This window comes from Schistocerca serialis, chromosome 1 (assembly GCF_023864345.2).
Source record: "Schistocerca serialis cubense isolate TAMUIC-IGC-003099 chromosome 1, iqSchSeri2.2, whole genome shotgun sequence".
In the NCBI taxonomy this organism is placed as follows: Eukaryota; Metazoa; Arthropoda; class Insecta; order Orthoptera; family Acrididae; genus Schistocerca; species Schistocerca serialis.
Window position 1 is genome coordinate 910,124,056 of NC_064638.1, and position 22,099 is coordinate 910,146,154.

Genomic DNA, 22,099 nt, shown 5'->3' on the forward strand with positions numbered 1-22,099 from the left:
AAATGTCTTACAATTTAAAACCTGGTTCCTAAATCTCTGTCTTACCATTATATAATCTATCTGATACCTTTTAGTATCTCCAGGGTTCTTCCATGTATACAACCTTCTTTTATGATTCTTAAACCAGGTGTTAGCTATGATTATGTTGTGCTCTGTGCAAAATTCTACCAGGCGGCTTCCTCTTTTATTTCTTATCCCCCATCCATATTCACCTACTACGTTTCCTTCTCTCCCTTTTCCTACACTCGAATTCCAGTCACCAATGACTATTAAATTTTCGTCTCCCTTCACTATCTGAATAATTTCTTTTATTTCATCATACATTTCTTCAATTTCTTCGTCATCTGCAGAGCTAGTTGGCATATAAACTTGTACTACTGTAGTAGGTGTGGGCTTCGTATCTATCTTGGCCACAAGATCTTGGCCACATGATATATACGTTAGCGTTACCTTCACTGTTAAATTAAGAAATACTTACCACAGCTGAAACACACATTAGTTAGTAGTGACACAGCTGACGCAGCCCACAGTTGTAATTGAGACAGAGCTCTCGTTAATCAGACACGAAAGCACATCACGGATCCGAAAGTTAAATTTGTTACTGAGGTACTTCACTGTCGTAATGCAAGACGTAATGTTAGGAATAATGTAGTTTTGTAAGACGTTCAGCATAATATCATTATTTCCTGGAAAATTCTACTTTTTCAAATTCTTCTCTTAATATGGAAAACTTAACGCTCTTTTAGCAGAGTAATTCTCGTTAATGTGCTTGCCGTCCCAAAGTTATGTATTTTTCACGTCGATCCGCTCCTACGTTTTTCTTATGGTATTTATCAATTCTTTCACCTTTGGCAACGTTTATTGAAAGATGTGTATTCTTTAGGGGGGGGGGGGGGGTCTACGTAAGCTTTATTCTTTAGGGGGGGGGGGGGGTCTACGTAAGCTTTTGGTTGAGTCTACTAGTGATTTTGGACAAGGGTCGCCAGATGCCCGGGCATCAGTGATTAATACAAAAATAAAGTTTTTAAATAAACACACCGTCATTTGGCTGTATTGTTGTTTATTTAATTACAACCCAGGTTTCGGCGTTTTACGCTATCTTTAAGTAACTGAATTTATGTCATTAATATATATATTGTATGATCAAGCTCAAAATTGTGCATCAATTAAGAAAAATATTGGCTCCCTACGAAATGCCAGATGTTAAATCATCATCTTGTAAAAAGATCTGTAAATAACAGTGAACACATATCCTTGAGTCTTAAACTATGGCTCAAGGACTTGCGTTCATCTTTTATATACGAAAGTAAACCTGTTTTTATTAAATATGACGTGCTCCCACAATTATTTACTGATCATTTTACAAGATGATTATTTTACATCTGGCATTTCGTAGGGTGCCAATACTTTCTCTAATTTATTTCCAGTATTGTGCGTGATCCTGCACTATATGCTAAGGACATAAATTCAGTCAATTGGAAATGTCATAAATGGCCGAAACCTGGGTCGTAATTAAGTAAACAACAGTACAGCCAAATGACAGTATGTTCATTTAAAAAGTATTATATAACTGTTTCTCAGGAACATCAAAAATTGTTTACAAAAATGAAGAAATACATCCCATGGCCTGTAGGCTGATTGGAAGCTGTCTGTTAATTAAAAGAATGTTTTCACCATGGATTTGTCATAAGAAACAATATCCCTCCCACATTAGTACGGCTGATGTACTTCATTAATCTGTATTCAAGCGACATATGGTTAACTAACTACCAAAATGATGCCGAGAGGAATTCTATAAGTTCACATTTATTTCGCAAAGGTCTACACACCTGAGTAAAGCTAAACGTGACGAACGTCTTTGTTCAAAATAACAAGAAACACATGAAGTATTAAACTGTCTCAGTTACAAGTAAATCGAATGTGGTGGGTCCGCAAAACACTGCGAAACACGGCACAAAAGACGTGTTACTTCCAGAGATCGCGACTGAATGGACTTTAATCGATACAGCGGAAATAACTTCTTTACCTATCGTATTCGGCAGAGTTTGGATATGCAGCGGAATTAATACTTCTACTGGGCAAGTTAACGAGCAAGTCATGGTAACATCAGATTCATTGTAATGAACGTTGAGTCCTGCATCGCGTAAGAATAGAATGATAAAATTAAGAATGATGACTGCGACTGTAAATCGACAGTAATTTCATTCCGAGGTTCTTAAACTTCATTCGATGCTAATCTCAGTTAAATCGTAACGCCGTAGTGAGAACAATTACCATCCTGTGCAGTCTCGAACGAACGTCAACTGCTCTCCATCTATCTCAAAACCAAAAATCCCCTTACCTCCACCGCTTTTTGAAATAGCATTCCCTCTTCACACGTCTCCGAAACCGAATACCTTCCGTACTTTTAGATTTCCTAACTCTCGTGTTTCATCAAAAATAGTTGCTCTAGAATCCCACATCGGCCAATCAAAGTTCGTGATTATTAGCTGATCTATGAGGCTCAAGAAGATGTACGCCATTTATCAGCGGTCAATGACAGCTATTGTCTCAGCGTTAGCCTATGCATCGTGATCAAATGTTCGTCTCTTTCGGTACCACTCAGAGTATTTTGGAAAGCCTCTTAACCAAACGACGAAAGTTCCCACGATTCTTTTAATTAACATACTGTCTACTCTTGGCTGGGTCCAGCAAGTCTATCGTGAGCGTATCCCATCGTCAACTTGTAATCTGCTTTCTCGCGACAGGTGGCAAGGTGTCTGCAGAAGGTGTCGCTCCCCCGTCAAGTGGAAGGCTGTCTACCAATGTGCATTCCCCAAGCTCCAGCAACGACAGACTCAGAGCGTGTTTGAGAAGAACTAGTAAGCGACCGCCCAAGGAAGATAGACGTGTATCCATTACGTGAGGGTCTCCATTGTCTCAGGGACCCAAAAGCCGATCTGCCTTTAGAGACACGCGACTGAAGTAAGAGTTCGTTCAGGCGAAACCACAACATGAGACGAAAACACACTATAATTCAATAAACTGTGACTTGCTTAATCCTTACCCAGTTAAGAGGGGTGTCGAATTATCTGTTTGGATACTATTATCAAGATGATTGTAACTACTTTTGCTCCTCTTATGCGCACACTAAAAATACTTGTGGAAACTAATCAGGCCGATGTCTCGCTGAAGGCGCAGGTAGAGAGAGAGAGAGAGAGAGAGAGAGAGAGAGGCTTACATCTTCATGCATTCCCTTCATTAATCAATTTACTTCTTCATCATTCGTTGTCCGATCCGATTTTCATGTTAGGTGCATTATAAAAGGAGTTAGGAATGCGGACCAATTAATTAAACATGCAAACGTAAAGAATACAATGGCACACTTCTTTCTGAGAGATTGGTTACTTTCCCAAAATTTAGCAAGTGATAAATGCAACTGAACAGTTCAGAAAGGCAAAAAGATATGAGAGGGATCTGACAGGTATCTCTCATTGTTAATATGAAAAATCCCGAGCTTCACTGTCGTTTGAAGTCCACGTTAAATTGTAATTCCCCGTATAACACACAAAAGTCTGCTCCTAGGAAGGCAACTGCGTACCACCTCCAGTTAAGACTGTAAAAGTGAAAGAGATTCGGTGTTCCAGCCAACTTTTGGACTGATGACAGCTCGGCGTTTTGTCGTGACAGGGGTTCACCTAAATTATATGCTAGGTTAAGATTTCAATTGAATAACACTTTTTTTATTGTAACTGAATAACAGCTTCAAAGAATAACAGGTTGACTGCTACCAGGGCACTTGATCTCATCAGCGTCGTCACAGAATCGACGCTCGGATATTTAAGGACCACGTTATCTGTACTTTGTAAGGAAAAGATTGGAATGATAATGTTTTACACAATTACTTACGTTCTCAGTCACGTAACTTGCGATCTGTCTGCGAGAATCTGTATGTCTCTGTGCTAAGAGAAATCTGACAGTAGCATCTTAATTAACTTGCGTCCCGTTATCGCAGTTTGCCACTAGAGCCTATTTAAAGTACACCTAGAAAGTTGTGATCACTGGGAACGATATGAGACTTACTCGAAACTGTCGCATTTTCCTCGTCCCATAAGACCTTACCACAAATTTCCAATTTTTCCAAATAATTGTCACCATGTGCTGTAATCTTAAACCGGTCTCTTTGATGGCAACGAGCTTCACTATTGGAAACAGCATCAGACTTACTCGAAAATCGTTGCATCTCCTTGGCACCGAGAAGGCCATGTTAACATTGCAGTACTTAGTGACATTTACTCAAAAGGGTTGTTTGGGATCTCTTATATATGGGGTGGCTGTAATTTAGCTTTCGTTATTTGAGCCATTATAGACGGAAAACTATTCATACATTAAATGTATTCGCAGTTGCGAACACGGACAACCATCAGCTGTATAATGGAACGATGACAATGAAAATTTGTGCCGAACCGGGACTTCAACCCAGATTTCCCGCTTTACGCGACCTGTCGCCTTATGCCGGCCGGTGTGGCCGTGCGGTTAAAGGCGGTTCAGTCTGGAACCGCGTGACCACTACGGTCGCAGGTTCCAATCCTGCCTCGGGCATGGATGTGTGTGATGTCCTTAGGTTCGTTAGGCTTAATTAGTTCTACGTTCTAGGCGACTGTTGACCTCAGAAGTTAAATCGCATAGTGCTCAGAGCCATTTGATCCTGTCGCCTTAACCGCTTTGATTGTCCATGCACGACTCACGGGCAGACCCAAACTTCCATGTGTCGTCGTCCATGCGTCACAACCTACACTCGTACATATTATGTAATTCCCGTACAGGGGGAGGGAAGGGGGACATTTTAATTGAATGTTGCGGCTTGGTATCGGCGGATAAATACGATTTTGCAGTGCCTGTGTTGTTTAGAAGAACGATGCAGTGTTCTTTAGGACATATAGGACATGCCTCCCAAACAACCCAGGCACTGCAATATCGTACCAGAAAACTGTTTACCATATCGGTACACAACTTCATACAAATGATGTTCAGACTGCGGTGCTGCAGTATCTGCGCGGCTGGTGGTGACAGTGTCATGACTTCCCGTTAGGCACCGGGACTGGAACGACGACATTGGAAGGAACTCTAACACCAACGGCCAAGGACATGCAGCGTGAACGGCACACGTTACTGTGGTCTGCTTCACCAACGTGTGAACACTGCTCTGTAGGCGAGAGGTGATTTGGACTCATCTATTTTGATGCACGTTTAAACTCCATCTCACGCTGTTCGTGTGGTCACTCAGTCACTCCGTAACACATTGGGAGAAAGCCGAATCATTGGCCGATCTTTACGAACTGCTTGGCCACGTAGCTCACAAGATCTGAACGAGTGCTATTTTTGACCATGGGGTTTCTTGAAGGGACACTAACATACGTTGGAAGTTCAAGCTGAGAAAAGCCAACATCACGCCTGCGATGTTTCGTGCAGCAGTAGAGCAATCTCTGGTGCAGTTACAACGTGTCGGGGATGTAGATGGCCGCGACATTGAGCAACGTATGTAACCTGGAACGTAAATATGGCACGCAATTAACACATGTCACCCTCTCATCTGGAACCTAAATGTGTTTCTTTCAGTGGTTTACTCGTTATTTCTCTTCCAAGTGTCCTTACGAATGTTTTGATAAAGTTCTACGATAATTTGTTTGCCATAGGGCCTTCACAAGTAGCGAAAGATTAATTGTAACTGTGGTTGTCTTCCATGTATCAAAATATTTTTGTTGACCCTATTTACGTGTTTTTATGCCACAATACTGCCCGAGATTCGAAATTTAAGCTAGTTACTGGCCAATGACGTCAAAGCCACGGCTTTGACAAGACACTCTATTTCTGTTGACAGTAAAATTTACTTGTCAACGGGGAAGACACGAAACGAGTTATAGCAGCAGAAAGTCATGGGAGAGGCTAACTGGGTTAAAAGTTACGAAGGAGGTCAAAGTAACGGGCACAATAAAATTCGGGAAGTAACTTCACGTCATAAAATTACGAAGTCATTATTGTTAGGTAGGTATGAGCGTGGTAGGAATTAGCGTCTTAGATGGGTAGTGTTGCTTTTGTACGACATAATTACAGTTGCAAGCATACTGAGACAGACAAAACGGCTCTTGGGCTGTAGACGTGTTAATTCTAAGCATATGATAGGAGCGATAACTATTCCGTTTAGCACTATGCTTTAAGGAACCCGTAATATACGTGCAAAGGCACATAACTTATGGATGTGCAGTTCATAAGATGCTCAGGCTCAGTGAAAGTACGTGTTGCGACAAGGCAGTGTGAGAAGAAATTTTTCTTTAATGACTATTTAAAATTTCTTGAAGCTCTTATTGTTACTACCGTACACTCTGACGTTTCAGGGCGATGGATCCATGAACAGGGTGTTTCAAAAATATATTTACAAACTTGAGGGACATGTTCATCACATCAAAACAATAAATAATTTCAGATTCCTATACACCCGAAACTCCTTCGTTTTTGTGATATTAATAAAGGCTGACGCTCAACTGTTTCCCAGGTACAACTCATCAACTGTACTTTTCTAAACATCCTTTCGACGCACTGTACCCCGATGGCACTGTGTTGCCAGTTAAACTTATTTACATTCGACATTCGTCTGTCTGCAACGTGTCAGCTGTGTAACTGTGTAAATGTACTACAGGTAGTGAGTTAACCACAAGGGCACCGTTCAAACATGGCAGGCAGGCAGGCACGACTTTTATGTACCTCCGTGCTAATTGTAATGGACACGAGGCTGCAAGGCTGTATCAGGCGCCGTTTCCAGACCGGAGTGAGCTGAGTCATCCAACCTTTGATGCTGTATATAGTCGCGTTGCCGAGAGAGGTTCCGCAGCTTCACAGACTATTGAGTGAGGAAGACCACGTGTTGATCGTGTGCTTGACCAGAAAGAGCACGTTTTCTAAGTACTGTCAAAGAAGCTGTACCAGCACGAGAGGAGTGGCTGTGGTACATCTCCAAGTTCAATATGGAGGATACTTCATGAGCAACTCATGTTTCCCTATCATCTTCAACGTTGAAGGGCCTTACGCATGCCAGTCATTCACTACGGGAGAGCTTCTGGCGATGTCTTTTTCTTTCTTTTTTTCACAAACTTCCAGTTCTGTTCGTTATTTGTCTGTTTAGTTGTTCTTACAGGCGAGACAAGGTTTGGAAGAGATGGAATAACAAATTTCCACAACCAACACATATGGGACGATCACAATCCTTAGTACAGGCTAGGCATCAGCATCATACGTGGGCTGTAATTGTAGGTGACTCATAAGCTCTCCCAACACGTCTTACAGGTGCCACCTACAGGGTCTTTAGTCAGAATATCCTTCAGGACCTACTAGGAGAAGCATGCTTGCAAATAAGATGAAATATGTGGTTTATTGATTTAGGAGTGATGGAGCTCCAGTACATTTAAATCTCAGTGTTCGAGATGCACTGACTATTATCTGCCATGACAAACGTATAGGTAGAGGAGGATCAGTTCCATGGCCTACACGTTTCCCCGACCTCAGTTCCTTGGATTATTGGCTCTGGGGGTATTGGCTTACGCAGTAGATCTCCTGAATGTAAAAATTAGCCATTAACGTGTCGCGGAGGCTTGCGAAAGTATTCGAAACTGTCAGGGAGTATGTGAAAGGGTGTGATAACCCTTAGTTGGACGTGTGCATGTGTATTTAGACGCTTGAAGTATATTTCGGGCGATTATTATGTCTTTGTTGTTGAGATCCTGTCACCTAAATTGAAAACTTTCATTAATAACACGAAAACATAAGATTTTTGCATGCAGTTTTGCCTCTGTTTTTCTGTAAGGAACCTGGTATCAAAGTTTGTAAAAGTACTTTTGAAACATCCTGAAGAAGAGCGGAACGAACAATTATCAGTTAAAAATCGCAATTTTGATGTGAACTGTGCTATTATCAAAAACCTTCGGAGTAAATCCACAATTAAAACCTATTCTAAACATGTTTTGATGCTACGTCATGATTACGTGTTGCGCAGAAGAAAGAAAGAGAGAGAGAGAGAGAGAGAGAGAGAGAGGGGGGGGGGGGGGGGAGAAAGAGAGAGATCGACCAGCGCTACATCCTGAAATACATCAACAGTGATTCGTGATGACAGTCGTAGCTATATTTAAGACGTGTTCTAAGCGTATCATAATAAACAGCGAAAACTGATACAGAATAAAGTATGTGGTAACAAAATCAAAAACGGTCGGGTAAACGTGACCGCAATCGAGTCGTTTGCTAGATATTGCGAATGTGTGATTTGGCGCCGTCACTCCCTTCGCAACGAAATATTGTCCTACTTAGTACAAATGTATCTGACATGCAAACTTTTCACTTTATTCCGTAACCAAGTGTTTTCAAATTTATGACCTACATAGACAAGAGACAGAGAAGCCACTACTCCAGAACACTACACGATACAGTTCATTGTATACTCAAATCTGTTAAAGAAGGAGTTCCACGTGTCATCCTCGCATTTACACTCTTATCTGCAGTGAGGAATGAAACTTGCAAATCATGGCAAGATTGTGCTTTGTTCACTAATTTAACCTTACCTACGGAAGTGCCGTACACCTCACTTTTTGGAAGGTCCAGGGCAGAAAAACTAGAAGACCGATGTCAGATGGTATGTTATGCCAACTAGAGGCCCTGCTCGGCCTATTCGACTTCAGCCAAACTGACATGTTAGATGTCGTCTTACACCATCACTAAAATATCCCGGTGCCTCATTCTCCGCCCACGGGACTTGGGTGAAAATCGTGCCCAGTTAGATGGGGATGTTATCGAAAAGATTACATTTCAAATATTTTTGTACAAACAAGGACAATATTTCAAAGTGAAATTAGTTGTAAATCGTAACTACACACTCGCATTTATCTCGCTAACGGCTCGTTTGCGAAACCATGTTTACTGGAAGTCTTGTGCTTCTAATGTCGTGTACTTTACCCGTGCCAATGTTTGCTATTAATTATGGTAGACCCTAAACACCGCAGGTGGACTTGAGAAGATGGAAGGAAGATGCAGACGTCTTGCGGAAAGTGTGAGTGAGTAGTGTCGTATGGGGGTCCGACAGCACACAGTGCGTGTCTCGCGTCGCCAGCTGCCACCGCCGCCACCGCCTCCGCCAAACACTTTGCGGCAGCGGTGATTGCTTTCTTGTTTGTCCTCCTGATAGCGCCACCCGGCTGTCCAAACGTCATCACCGAGTCCGGCCTCCCTTCAGCGAACACTGCTTTGTCACCAAGCGCCACTGTTTGTTTCGCTGTCTTCTTCAGGGGCAAGGCCATAAATTCCTGTCTGCCGGACACTGTTCGAACAAGCAGACGAACTTGACGAATAAAATTGACGACCGAAATAACTACACTATGGTGCTATAGAAAGAAAAGAACGCGTAGATGAAGATGAGATACGAGATGTGATACTGAGAGAAGAACCAAACAGAGCAGTCCTAAGTCGAAACAATGCTCCTGGAGTAGACGGCACTCCCTCAGAACTACTGATGTCCTTGGGAGAGCCAGCCATTAAATTACTATCAGTTTAACAAGTCATGGTTGCAACATACTACGTGGCCGAGCGGTTCTAGGCACTTCAGTCCGGAACCGCGCTGCTGCCACGGTCGCAGGTTCGAATCCTGCCTCGGGCATGGATGTGAGTGATGTCCTTAGGTTAGTTAGGTTTAAGTAGTTCTACGTCTAGGGGACTGATGACCTCTGATGTTAAGACCCATAGTGCTCAGAGCCATTTGAACAATTTGAACAATGGGAAAATTAGTAGAAGCCGACCTCAGGGGAGATTAGTTTGGGTCACGGAGATATTTAGAAACACGCGAGGCAGTACTGACCAAACGTTTTATTACAGAGAATAAGTTAAGAAAAGGCAAACGTACACTTATAGCATTTGCAGATTTAGAGAAAGCTTTTCTCAATGTCGACGGAATACACTCTTTGAAATAATGAACGTATAGGGGCAAAATACACCGAAAAATAGATTATTTTTGTAACTTGAACAAAAACAAAAGCCAGTTTAAGAGCCTTAGTGTATGAAAGGAAAGCAATGGCTGAGAAGAAAATGAGACTTGGTAGTAGGTTATCCCCAGTTTTATTCAATACGTTAAGGAAACTATGAACGAAAGGAAGGAGAAATTTGGAAACTGAATTAAATTCCAGGGAGAAGAAATAAAAACTTTACGGTTTGTCAGTGACATTGTAATTCTGTCAGAGACAACAAAGGACTTGAGTGCAACTGAACGGAATGGACAGTGTCTTGAAAGCACGATATAAAATTAACGCCAATAAAAGAAAAACAAGAGTAATGGGATGTACTAGAATTAAATCAAGGATATTGATGGAATTAGAGTAAGAAATGAAACAGTGAAAGTAGTAGATGAGTTTTGCTACTTGGGCAGTAAAATAACTAATGATCACCAAAGTAGAAAGAGTAGTCTCATATGGAAGTGAAAAGTGGTCGATAAACAGTTCAGACAAGAAGTTAATGGAAGCCTTTAAAATGTGGTGTTGCAGGATAATCCTGGAGATTAGTTGGGTGGGTCATGTAAACAATGAGGTGGTACTGAAATGAATTCGGGAGAAAAAAAATTTTCTGCGTAACTTAACAAAAAATGGGATCAGTTGACAGGACTATTTCTGAGACATCAAGGGATCATCACGTAATACTGGTTCGAAGTGTGTGAGATAAAAATCATACAGGGAGACAAAGAGATGAGTACAGTAAGCAGAATGAAAACTATGTATTAGTTTGCAGTAGTTATTCGGAGATGAAGAGGCTTGCCCAGGACAGAGTAGTGTGGAGAGCAGGACAGCTGCATAAAACCAGTATTTGGATTGAAGACCACTGGAATAGGTTACAGTTTTTTTTCCGGACGTACCCATGCAACCATCTCAATAGTGTAATGTCTAATGTGACGATACGAACGAAGGACAATACAACACCCAGTTCCAAGCGGGAATCGAACCCAGGCCCTTTTTGTTACAAAATATAGGCGGAACATTTAGAAAATTAGAAAAATTAGAACAACAAAGATTATACGCCAATGTAGACGTAAGGGTATAGAGGGCATCCTTAAGGCTGAAATATTTAGCGGATTTCTCTGTATCCCCCAGAGTTAAAGGCAATTAAGGTCACTGCAGTTAACGTCATAAAATGCGCAGACGTCTAACGATAGTGGAAATCAATTATTAATAATAAAAATCATAGGAAGATTCCAGGCACTAATCAGTATCGTTATGACACTTACAACAGGGATTTCCTTACTCAATCAGATCATAAAAGCAGTTTAGTTTCCAAAAATCGTCACCTCTGTGCTCACGAAATCGAGTAACTAAAATTGAGAGAATGTTTCCGATTTCATTGGGATTATGAAACCACAGACAGATAGACAGAAAGAGATCAACTTTGGAGTGTGCAGTTCGTCTAGGCTGTCTGATATTTATTTCTGGTTTTGCATGTTAATACTTTTTTTGTAATTTCAAGCATAACTAATTCCGGCCTAATACCCAGTAAATAGGACCGTCGCTTCAACTGCAATTACTTGCTCCCCTGGAATGCGATCTACTGACAACATGCTCTCTATGCACTTGCTTTGGGTAGCCCAAAAGCCTTTGTCTCGCCATCTCAGAGCCCACCAAAACTGGCAAACGGCCGCACTGTCCGACCTGGTCGCGCCCATTCTTCTATTGAATATAACCTGATTCTATTACTTCTTAACCACGTATTTCATTTACAGATCCCTTCAGATGTCCACATCCTCTGATTATATCTCCCCTGCACCTGTACAGAACAGACAAGATCCGAAATACAGGGTGTATCAAAAAGAATCATCCGATTTGGCACGTCAATATTTCTGAAACTAAGAAACATATATAACGAATTCTGCTTTTTGATTAACGGGAAACTCAAAAAGATTTTTTTCATAACTTTCCATAGGTGTTCATTGTGGCCCTCCCCCCTTGAGATGCACGGCATATGTCCGTGCATTATTCAAATTATTTACACACTGTAGCGAGCATGTCTTGAGCTACAGCTTCGACAGCTGCTATTATGCGATGTCTCAGTTTATTCATTGTTGCTGGTAACGGAGGTACATAAACAGAGTCTTTTATAAAGCCCACAAGAAATAATCACATTCAGTCAGGTCCGGTGACCTTAGAGGCCAGTAATGTAAGGCTGAAGCATTTGGTCCAGTGTGACCTATCCATCGTTCAGTAATCCTTTGATTTAAAAGCTCCCGCACTTCCAGATGTCAATGTGGCGGTGCCCCATCCTACTGGTAAATGAAGTCGCTCGAATCAGTCTCCAACTGTGGGAAAAGAAAGTTGTCAACCATATTGATATATGTGCTTCCTGTAACAGTGTTCTCGGCAAAGAAAAATGGTCCATACAGCTTTTCCTCTGAAACTGTACAAAACACATTAAAGTTTGGAGAGTCCCTCTCATGCTGTACAACTTCATGTGATTGTTCCCTTCTCCATAGTCTAACATTATGACGGTTCACCTTCCTCTTAAATTGAATGTAGCCTCGTCACTAAAGACTAAGCGTGGAAGAAAACTGTCATCCTCCATCTTACCAACAACGAAATTACAGGACTGCACACGTTGTTGTTTGCCACCTTCACGAAAAGCTGGCAGTAACTGAATTTCGTATGGTTTCATATGTAAACGTCGACGCAACACACGCCAGAAGGACATCGGGGCAATGATGAGCTGTCGAGCTGCACGGCGAACGGATTTCTGCGGACTCCTTGTGAGACTATGGCGGATGCGTTCGACTTCTGTGTCAGACACTGGTGGACGGCCCGGTGATTTGCCTTTACACAGACAACCTGTTTCTCGGAATTATCTTCACATCGTCTAATGCTCTGTGCTGTAGGAGGTTCCACACAATACATAGTACGGAAGTCACGCTGGAAAGTTATTACCGACCCGCACTGCGCAAAACGTAGAACACAAAATGATTTCTATTGTCCTGACACCATTTTCACTAGAACTGAAGTGGACGCATACTGCTGTTACCTAGGGGGAACCGTGTAAGACCCGAGAGTTTGCTCTTTTCAACAGTACGTTGTTCATGCACATATCTCATATGACATAATTATTATGATTTTTTTTAAACTGGATGATCCTTTTTGATACACCCTGTAGTTGTATTCACTTATCGGCCGTACCTCACAGAATACGTTCCACGAACAACGAAGGATGACTTCTTAGTTAATTATTTAGTTAGTTAGTTACCGAACTAGTTATTTAGTTAGTCAGATACATAATCCGTGGGTCACTTTGTACGATATATCGTACTGGCATGGAACCAATCATTTTAAAGAGTATTAATTACTGTTTAACTATGACTTTATGCTCACAAAACAGAGGACAAGGTTCACTTTAATAACTCGAGTAAGTATGTAAGATTCTTGCCCTAAATAAGCTACAAGTTTCTGAATAATGTTTCTACTATGAAACAGAAGAAGTTACTAAGAAGGAACTTATTCATGTTACCTTCAAATTTAGTTTTGTCGCCTGTCAGAAATTTAACGTCATTGAATGGATGATAAAAGATTTTTGTACCTAAGTTACTCACCTTTTATGAGCTAAAGCCAATTTTAATCAATAGTAATGAAGAAAAATTTTCTTGTTTATAAGGAGTGTTCAAATGAAAAAGTAAGAAATGTCGTCACAACCAAATCGGTTGAAATTTGCACATGCCGCTTTGGGATGACGTAGTGAGTCATCTAGGGAAGCGACTGAAGCGTCGTCACCTCCTCATAAAAGATTCAAAGCTTTGCTCTCTGCAGACAAGGTGATGCTTACCCTCTTTTTCGACGTCCGAGGTTCCGAATTCGTCGAGCACGGGAATACCATTAACAGTGATTTGTATTGTGTGACACTACATAGCCTATGCAAGTCTATCATGTGCAGAAGGTTTGGGCTGCTCACCGAGGGAGTGATTCCGTTCCACGATAACGCGCGTCCACACGTCTCCAAGGTCACAAAAAGTGTAATGGTCAAATGCAAGTGCGAGCAGGTTGAGCACCCGCCCTGTATTCCGGACATGTCGTCCTGTGTCTCCTATCTATTTGGTCTGCTGAAACAACACCTCAAAGAAAAGCGCTTTAACAAAGTAAAGCACATCAACTCGGACGACGAACTGAATGACACGGTGGAGGCATGTATCCTGATACAGAAACGGGAATTCTGGGAGCAGGTAACCCTTCGGCTCGTGAAATTGGGGTAGTTGTGCTCACGCCTCTGATTATTACTTTTGAATAAATACTTCAATTATACCCACAGTGTTGTTTCGTACCATTTCTTTTGAACATCCCTCGTGACACTTATAGACGCCATTATTCCTTCTGAATGCCAACGTACCGTTTACAATAAATGTCATGAGAACGAATATGCATTGCGACGCTGTACTTACAGTACTTAATTTTTTAATCAGTTTCCTTCTTTATGATCAGCACCACATATTTTATGGCATGCTTTTGTGCAATTAAGATTTTTTCCCCTTAAACATACATTAGCCCAGAACACAATCCCATATGACATTAGTGGAATCAAATTAAGCATAGTATGTTACCGATTCACATGTTTCCATGATTTCGGTAACATGCATTGCAAAAGTGTCTCAACAGCGGTGTATAAGATTCTCTGAAATGTATTGTGCCCCACTTAATATTTAGTCATATTCAAGAAGTTTCAAAAATCTGCCTTGGTTACCAAGCCATACTCATAATTTAAATTTATCTCTGCTTTTGTACCCTTTGATGTGCAGAACTGAGTACGTTAGTTTTTTACAAAATTAAGACAGAGACCATTCGCAGAAATCCAACGAATAATGCTTCTAAACATGTCAATTATAATTTCCTCTGCCTCTGTTGCTGCTTGTCTATTAAAATTTATTATAACACTTATCTGCAAAAAATTCATGTTGATGATTATGTAAATACCTGATATTAGTAACAGTTCTAAAGACATAATTCGCATTTCAGTTGTGATTTGCAGCGACGCATTCCCACCACTATCTTGACCATGTATATTTCATGCTAGTGCCTGTCACAGCTTTCACTATCAGGTACTACATTGTATAGAAAAACATGTTAGTAGTAGCCTGAATGGAAATACGTGTGCCACAGAACAGTAATCACACGGAAATACTGCACTCTAGCTCTAGCTCTAGGAACAATGTTACTGAATTCAAACATGCACTCGAAAAAACAACTGAGTGATAATGCAATGAACAATAAGGAAGAAAATAAGTAAACAGAGCAGTGAAAACGCATAAGGAAGATGACAGAAATTTTCTAAACTACGTCACACGTCTTATATCATAATCGTTCATTACGTACTCTAGACACACATTAGTTTGTGCATAGTTCCGAGCAATATCTAAAAAGGAGCAATGCAGCGTAAAATCTAATTAGTCCACCACCGTTTGTAATGAAAAGTTTGCTACCACTGTCATGTATTTCAATTATGTGGTTCGGTATTATTTTTACTATCTTTGTTATCTTTGCTCATATACACGAGCAAGGTATCAGAACCCAGTTTTAATCAAATTCAGATTTTAAAAAGTCTCATAATTTTTAAATTTTTAAATGAAGAATAAACTTTAGGTAATATTCGATTACAGGTTTTATGTTCTGAGGCCAAATAAGAAGCCTGATGGAAGCTGTGAAATAGCAGTTACTCTAAAGTGTATTGTTCACGATAAGAAATGATAAGATTATCAAATAAGAATTTTTGTAAATGAAATAGTTCTTATCTTGGTAAAAAGAAATGTTAAGCCAATTCTGTAACATGTGATACCCTACCACTAGATGACTCTATAATGTATGGAGTACATCCTACACAACGACAAATATGCTGACGATGTTATCTACTGATTTGTTGTCGAAGATTTACATCTGTAAGGTACTGAAATAAAAAAGAAGACTGTAAGTGGGATGAGCATATTTCTAAGGTGGTGGTGGTTAGTGTTTAACGTCCCGTCGACAACGAGGTCATTAGAGACGGAGCGCAAGCTCGGGTCAGGGAAGGATTGGGAAGGAAATCGGCCGTGCCCTTTCGAAGGAACCATCCCGGCATTTGCCTGAAACGATTTAGGGAAATCACGGAAAACCTAAATCAGGATGGCTGGAGACGGGATTGAACCGTCGTCCTCCCGAATGCGAGTCCAGTGTGCTAACCATTGCGCCACCTCGCTCGGTGCATATTTCTAAACTCAGAGACGCAGTAGCCAAGTAGTTGGACAGTTACACTGGCGTTGACTGTGTTTATATCGGGCGATTATCCACGCCACGGAGTTGTGCAGTGCTGCATGTGTTCCAGATGCCTAACGCTGATAGGATGTCGCACGCGGCAGCGTACATTTGGGGCACCGTAGGTTAGGTCGCCTTGTTGTTTCGCACGGTTGCATGAGTCGCAGGCGCCCACCTGTTACGGTGCCCCAACCGTCGCAGCTACAGCTGATGTGTGACGCCCTTGTGTTCTCTTGCGTTTCAGGCGCCTTCCTGATCCCTTACTGCATCATGCTGGTCTTCGGCGGCCTGCCCCTCTTCTACATGGAGCTGGCTCTGGGGCAGTTCCATCGATGCGGCTGTCTCACCATCTGGAAGCGCATCTGTCCCGCTCTCAAAGGTAGGTTGTGTTCCTTACAAATAATACAGCAAAAAAGTACAGGATGCGGAATGCTAAACTAAGGATATAAGATTTTTGGAACCATATATAAGTTTCCCATTGGTATTACTGATACATCGCTTGTGGCATGTTCATACACTATTTTTTTACTATACAGTTTTTCTCGTTCCAATAGTACTTCCTTACCTGAATTCGATACTTTCGATAAGTCTCAGCATCTCAGCGTGACACATTCATATACATCTACGTGCGTACTCTGCAAGATGCGGTACAGTGCATGGCAGAGGGTACTCTGTACCTCTACCAGTCATTTCCATTCCAGATCCACTCGCAAATATAGTAAGGGAAAAAGACTATCAATATGCCTATGTGAGTCGTATCTTATGTTAGTGGTTCCTACCGGAAATGTATGTTAGCGGCAGTGTAATCGTTCTGCATTTAGCTTCAAAAGCCGGTCCTCTAAATTTTCTCAATAGTGTTCCTCGAAAAGAACGTCGTCTTCCCTCCATGGATTCCCATTTGGGTTCTCGGAGCGCTCCAAATGATCATGCATATTAATTTAAATAAGGATACTGTCACACACCTGAAACGTCTTATTTAAATAAATATTAATAGGAATGGCCCAATTAAGCATAAAACAAATGGGTACCACACCAATTCCGTAGCTATGTTAATGGGAGGAGGATCTTCTAGCTTTGAACGGGAACAAGTAATCACTATATCAATTATATTTATTGTCTTTAAACATTAAAATCTCCCAGTGATATATTGACAAACAGACAAGGGATTATAACTCTAAATTGTAGCCTTGGTACGGCTGGACGTGAAAGATGAAATGTAGTTACGTTAATAATTCGTAGACACACAGGGACTGCTTAAGTTGTTACTTAAATGAAGAAAGACCACGGAAAGATAGGAGAAAACACCAAAATATTGCCAAAACGCGCTGAAGGCAACGAGCTGGGTGCGTGACTTTAAAATCGTGTACTCGGCTCCTGAAGGAAGCGAGTTAACTTCGCTTCTAAATGGTGCCCGCACGTGCAACTTACCAGGCGCGCAGAGTACGAATAAATTGGACGGTGGTTGTAGCGATAGCAGTTTAAGATGCAATTGTCTCTTTGTACGTAACGCTCAAATATAGACATACCAGTGGCAGGAAGGCTTCTCTCACCAGTCATCTCTCCTGTGCTAACCTGAAGTCTTTACCCTGCAAAAACATGGACAGAAGTCTACCCCTTTTGGTTGCTCTGTAACCCTGGTGTTTTCCGCCAGAGTAGGAACTCGCCGGCCAGTGGTTACAAAATGCAAGCGCCGAGCAGTAAAACTAAGTGAAGATTTCAACAATATCCTACGCTTATGGATTTTTGGTTTGTCGAACCAATAGTGTTCTTAGGTGTGGAGGAATGCAGAAAATCTCTCACACTACATGGCACAGTTTTTTAAAGGGCCTATCCAGTGCTCTGCACATATACACAGCGAGAAAGTGCACGCTCTCGGGCAAGTGACAATATGATCCAATCAGAAAGCTGGATTCCCAAAGTTTAAACTTAACGTTATTCTGAGGCGTCGTAACGAAAATTCACATGGTCTCTGGGAAGCCACACCTGCCTATAAACATCGTATCTTGATAAATGCCTTCTGCGAAGAATTCGATGTTCGTTTCGACAGAAAAAGGGGTGTCTCGCGTCGCACCTTCGGGGATGGGCGCGGCAGGAGCGGTTGAGAATTGCTGCGAATTCCAGTCAGGGATCCGAGCTAGGGCTCAATATTTTTGTAACGGCCAACTCCTCTTAAAATGATTTTTATTCCGAACAGCCAGCTTGTCAACTTTCAACTCTTGTAAACCTCCGCCATGCTACAGAGCAAAGGTAAAGAAACCAAAAGTGAAATGAAAACAGCCCCTGGCATGCTAATCCATATCCACAATTATAGAGCAGTGTAACTGAGCGACTACTAGATCAACGGAGCTTGCATATCATCCTCTGAAATATGTTAGTAGGCAATCATACAGAAAATTGACCATGTTACAATGTATCTGTCTTTCAAAAGTACGTGGATTTTGTGAAATATTAATTAACTGGTATTTTCTTCTTTCCAACCTTAATACGAAATTTTTACATTCACTTTACGTAATCAGTAATACTGGTAAAGCTTTTGCTCACTACTGAAGTACAAAGGAATGCTCGGACTCCCTCCTTGACTGGAAGAATTTTGTTTCGTTGATCATAAGCAACTACGCAGCCAATATTTATTACCTGAATAACAGTGAGGTCTTTGGTGTCAGAAGAAAAGTAAAGCCTGAGTAATGTGAAACTAATTTTTAATTTTATTTTCGCATTTAGCACTTAAAGAAAATACCATTGTAGAGAAATATGCAAGCAACGTCTTATTTGCACATTTATCGATATGACTGGAAGAACATTATTATATACAAGTTTTAATCACTTAGACGTGTCGTTAATTACATTTGAAACTGAATTTAGGTGAAGTTGTATTCAATCTGTATAAATTCTGACAAAACGCTCTATTACGAAAGGGATCCTGATGCAAAATCGTAGCACAAATATTTCCGTGCGTTATACGATCATTAATATTTACGTTGGTCCTCAGAACCAAACTTTACGAATGAGTAGTATTTTGAAATGATAATATTACCTGATTCACTTCATTGGCTTGAAGAATGATCTTAGGTGTCAACGTTTTCCAATATATTCTGCATCTTGTGTTATTGTTGTCTCAACATGCGTACTAGATTTAAGGAAATATAGTCACTTGTTTTGCGCAAAAATTGAGTGTGATGGGTAGCGTCGGATATCATTTCTGATACAGTATAAGAAGTATTTTACACATATTTTTGAGGAATCGTGTAAAAAGGCAATACTTCCTTACAAAAGTAACTATATTCCAGGCTTGTGGAAGCCAGATGATACACAGTGTAAGAATGAAGAAATGTTAATTACGGTCCTTGTAAAATTTTTGTACAAAGATAATTGTAAATATGTTTCAAACTGGGTTGCGCTTTTGTCTAAAAGTCACATTTATATTGGGAATTTTGCAGAAATTATGTTAACTGCATTGATACTTGAGTATTATTAATACAACACGGGCTCAGTTGTTAAAATTAATTTCCGATTTCTGCACTTCACATACGGCATGACGACAGGAAGCCAACACGTGAATTTGATGTCAATGCTTAGAACAGCAATCCTTGGGTCATGCATGCTTTCAACGTATCTATTATATAAGGTTGCAGCCATGTGAACAAAATGGATGTCATCTTGAGCTTTAGTCATGTAACGTGGGCACATACGCTCTGGAACGGAACAGGGTGGACTCCGAAGACATTTGGTTCATATTTACAGCCAGTCTCATAGATTTAGATATTCTGTGGTTCCCTAAAGCGCTTAAGGCAAAATTGGAATGGTTCCTTTGGAAAGAACATTGGCGACATGCTTCCCGACCTCTATCCTAGCGGCTGAGCATTAATCTCGAATATTCAATCAGTTTTTACCTAACGATCGTGCTACGCATGAAGATACTCTACCTACTGATCTCACCAGCTCTTCGCTGTGGAAGTAGCATGTCAGCGCCACGCTGTGACAAACACATTTGACAAAGGCCAATCATTGCGCCACATTCGAGCTCCATCACATGCTGATATTTTGTCTTTTGAGATCGTGTATGCACTTTTCCACTTTTTCGCACGACTCCTTAGTGACTAAAATTGTCCTAACATTTCTTTCCCGCTATATAAGGAAGGGTGTTTCTGTCCTACAAGCACGCCACCTCTGCTACCTTAACAAGTTATTTCCGGTAAACGTTTTAGTTTTGATTAATTCGGATCGATCTACGTGATTGAGGTGTTGCAGTGGTTAGGACAGTGGACTCGTATTCGGGAGGACGACCGTTCAAAACCCCATCCGCACATACAGATCTAGATTTTCAGAGATTTTCCTACATCGTCCCAGTGGGTCCTTTGAAAGGGCTTGGTTGATTTTTTTCCTCATCCTTCTCGAATTCTAGCTTCTGCTCCTCATCTAATGATCTCGTTGTCGACTGTACGTTAAACTTAGAATCGTCTTCCTTTCTTCTGTGTATTAGTTCCGGTTTCAGAGCAGTTAGCGTGCAGTTACTGGTACCTTGAATGTTTTCAAAGGGGGTTTCATCACCCAGACCAATTGTCGTCAATCTGTGGCCCGCTGGGCCCATGCGGCCCGAACCAACTATTCATGTGGCCCGCGATCCTCAGCCGTATTTTATAACAATATGCATCTGGCAACTAACAGCCGAGTCCAGCACGTCAGCTAACGTTAAGATCTGTAGTTTTTCTGCTTAGTAACAAAAAAGTACTTACACAGCCAGTTACGATTTTAAGATGTGCTTGATTTTAATCGATGTTAATGAAATCGTCCATGAGCTATGTAAAGTTACCTCAGGGGTATACGGGTCAAGTAGCGCTTCCACTGCTGTGTTACAGCGGGAAATTTTTATTGTTTTGTCTTCCAGTACCGATAACTCACGCGTACGAGCGTCTCGTAGCGATCAGCTGCTACGGTATGAATTTTGAGACGGAAGTAACATGGATTTGTGAATGCGTGTTACAGAGACGGTCATCTTCAAATGTGGTACTTACTTGCAGCGAGGAACATTACATTAAAGAGAAGAAAATTGACATTCATATGTCATAGTGTCATAGTGTCTCATATTGAATAATGCTTTGAAACATTAGTACAGTTACTTTTATTAACCAGTTAACCATCCGTTCACAAAGAGAACACAACACTTAGTTAGGGAAAGCTGTCCTACGACTTTGGGCTCGCTGAGGGTGCAACAATCTGAAACAGAGAACAGCTGATAGGAAGTGGTCTGAATCGTACCGATTTTTACGATCACTACTTGGGGGACAGCTGCCAACTTATCGCCCCCTTACCACAACTAGTCTACCGGACGCATGCAACTTACCGATTTGTACAGCTTACCAATTAACAATACGATTGGTACGTATGCGGCCCTAGGTATCGTCCCTCAATGTTAATACTGGCTCTTTAGCAAAAAGCTTTGACGATCGCTGACCCAGACCTTCATCCGACCAGTCTTTTGCTTCCTGTCGAATGTAGGTTACAATGAGCCGCCGTTGTCATCCAGAGGAAGGAATGTGGTACACGCTGCTAAGAATACATTTCCGACTGAAAAGCATTTCGCCGCGTAAGCCCTAAGTGATCTACGACAGAGAAGTGCTCCCGTAAAGCGACCTGCTACTTGTTCTGCCGCGGCAGGTGGCGTGAGCGGCCACCGTTAGCTCGTGGTGGACCGTCAGCGGGATCCTGGGGACCCCGTCAGCCACCGCTGCTGACGCGGCAGCCGCCGGAACCGGCGCTGCTGACTCGGCCGACGACCAAAGATGGACGCAGCTGCTCGC

General features: G+C 41.5%; 1 protein-coding gene across 1 annotated transcript in view; it reads left to right on the forward strand.

Annotated features, from left to right (window-relative positions):
• The window catches only part of LOC126446060 (sodium-dependent serotonin transporter), a 507,897-nt gene that overhangs the window by 44,468 nt on the left and 441,330 nt on the right, over nucleotides 1–22,099 (forward strand). The window contains exon 3 of the mRNA XM_050090978.1: nucleotides 16,546–16,680. Within this exon, the coding sequence (XP_049946935.1) occupies nucleotides 16,546–16,680 (135 nt within the window). The remainder of the gene's footprint in view (nucleotides 1–16,545; nucleotides 16,681–22,099) is intronic.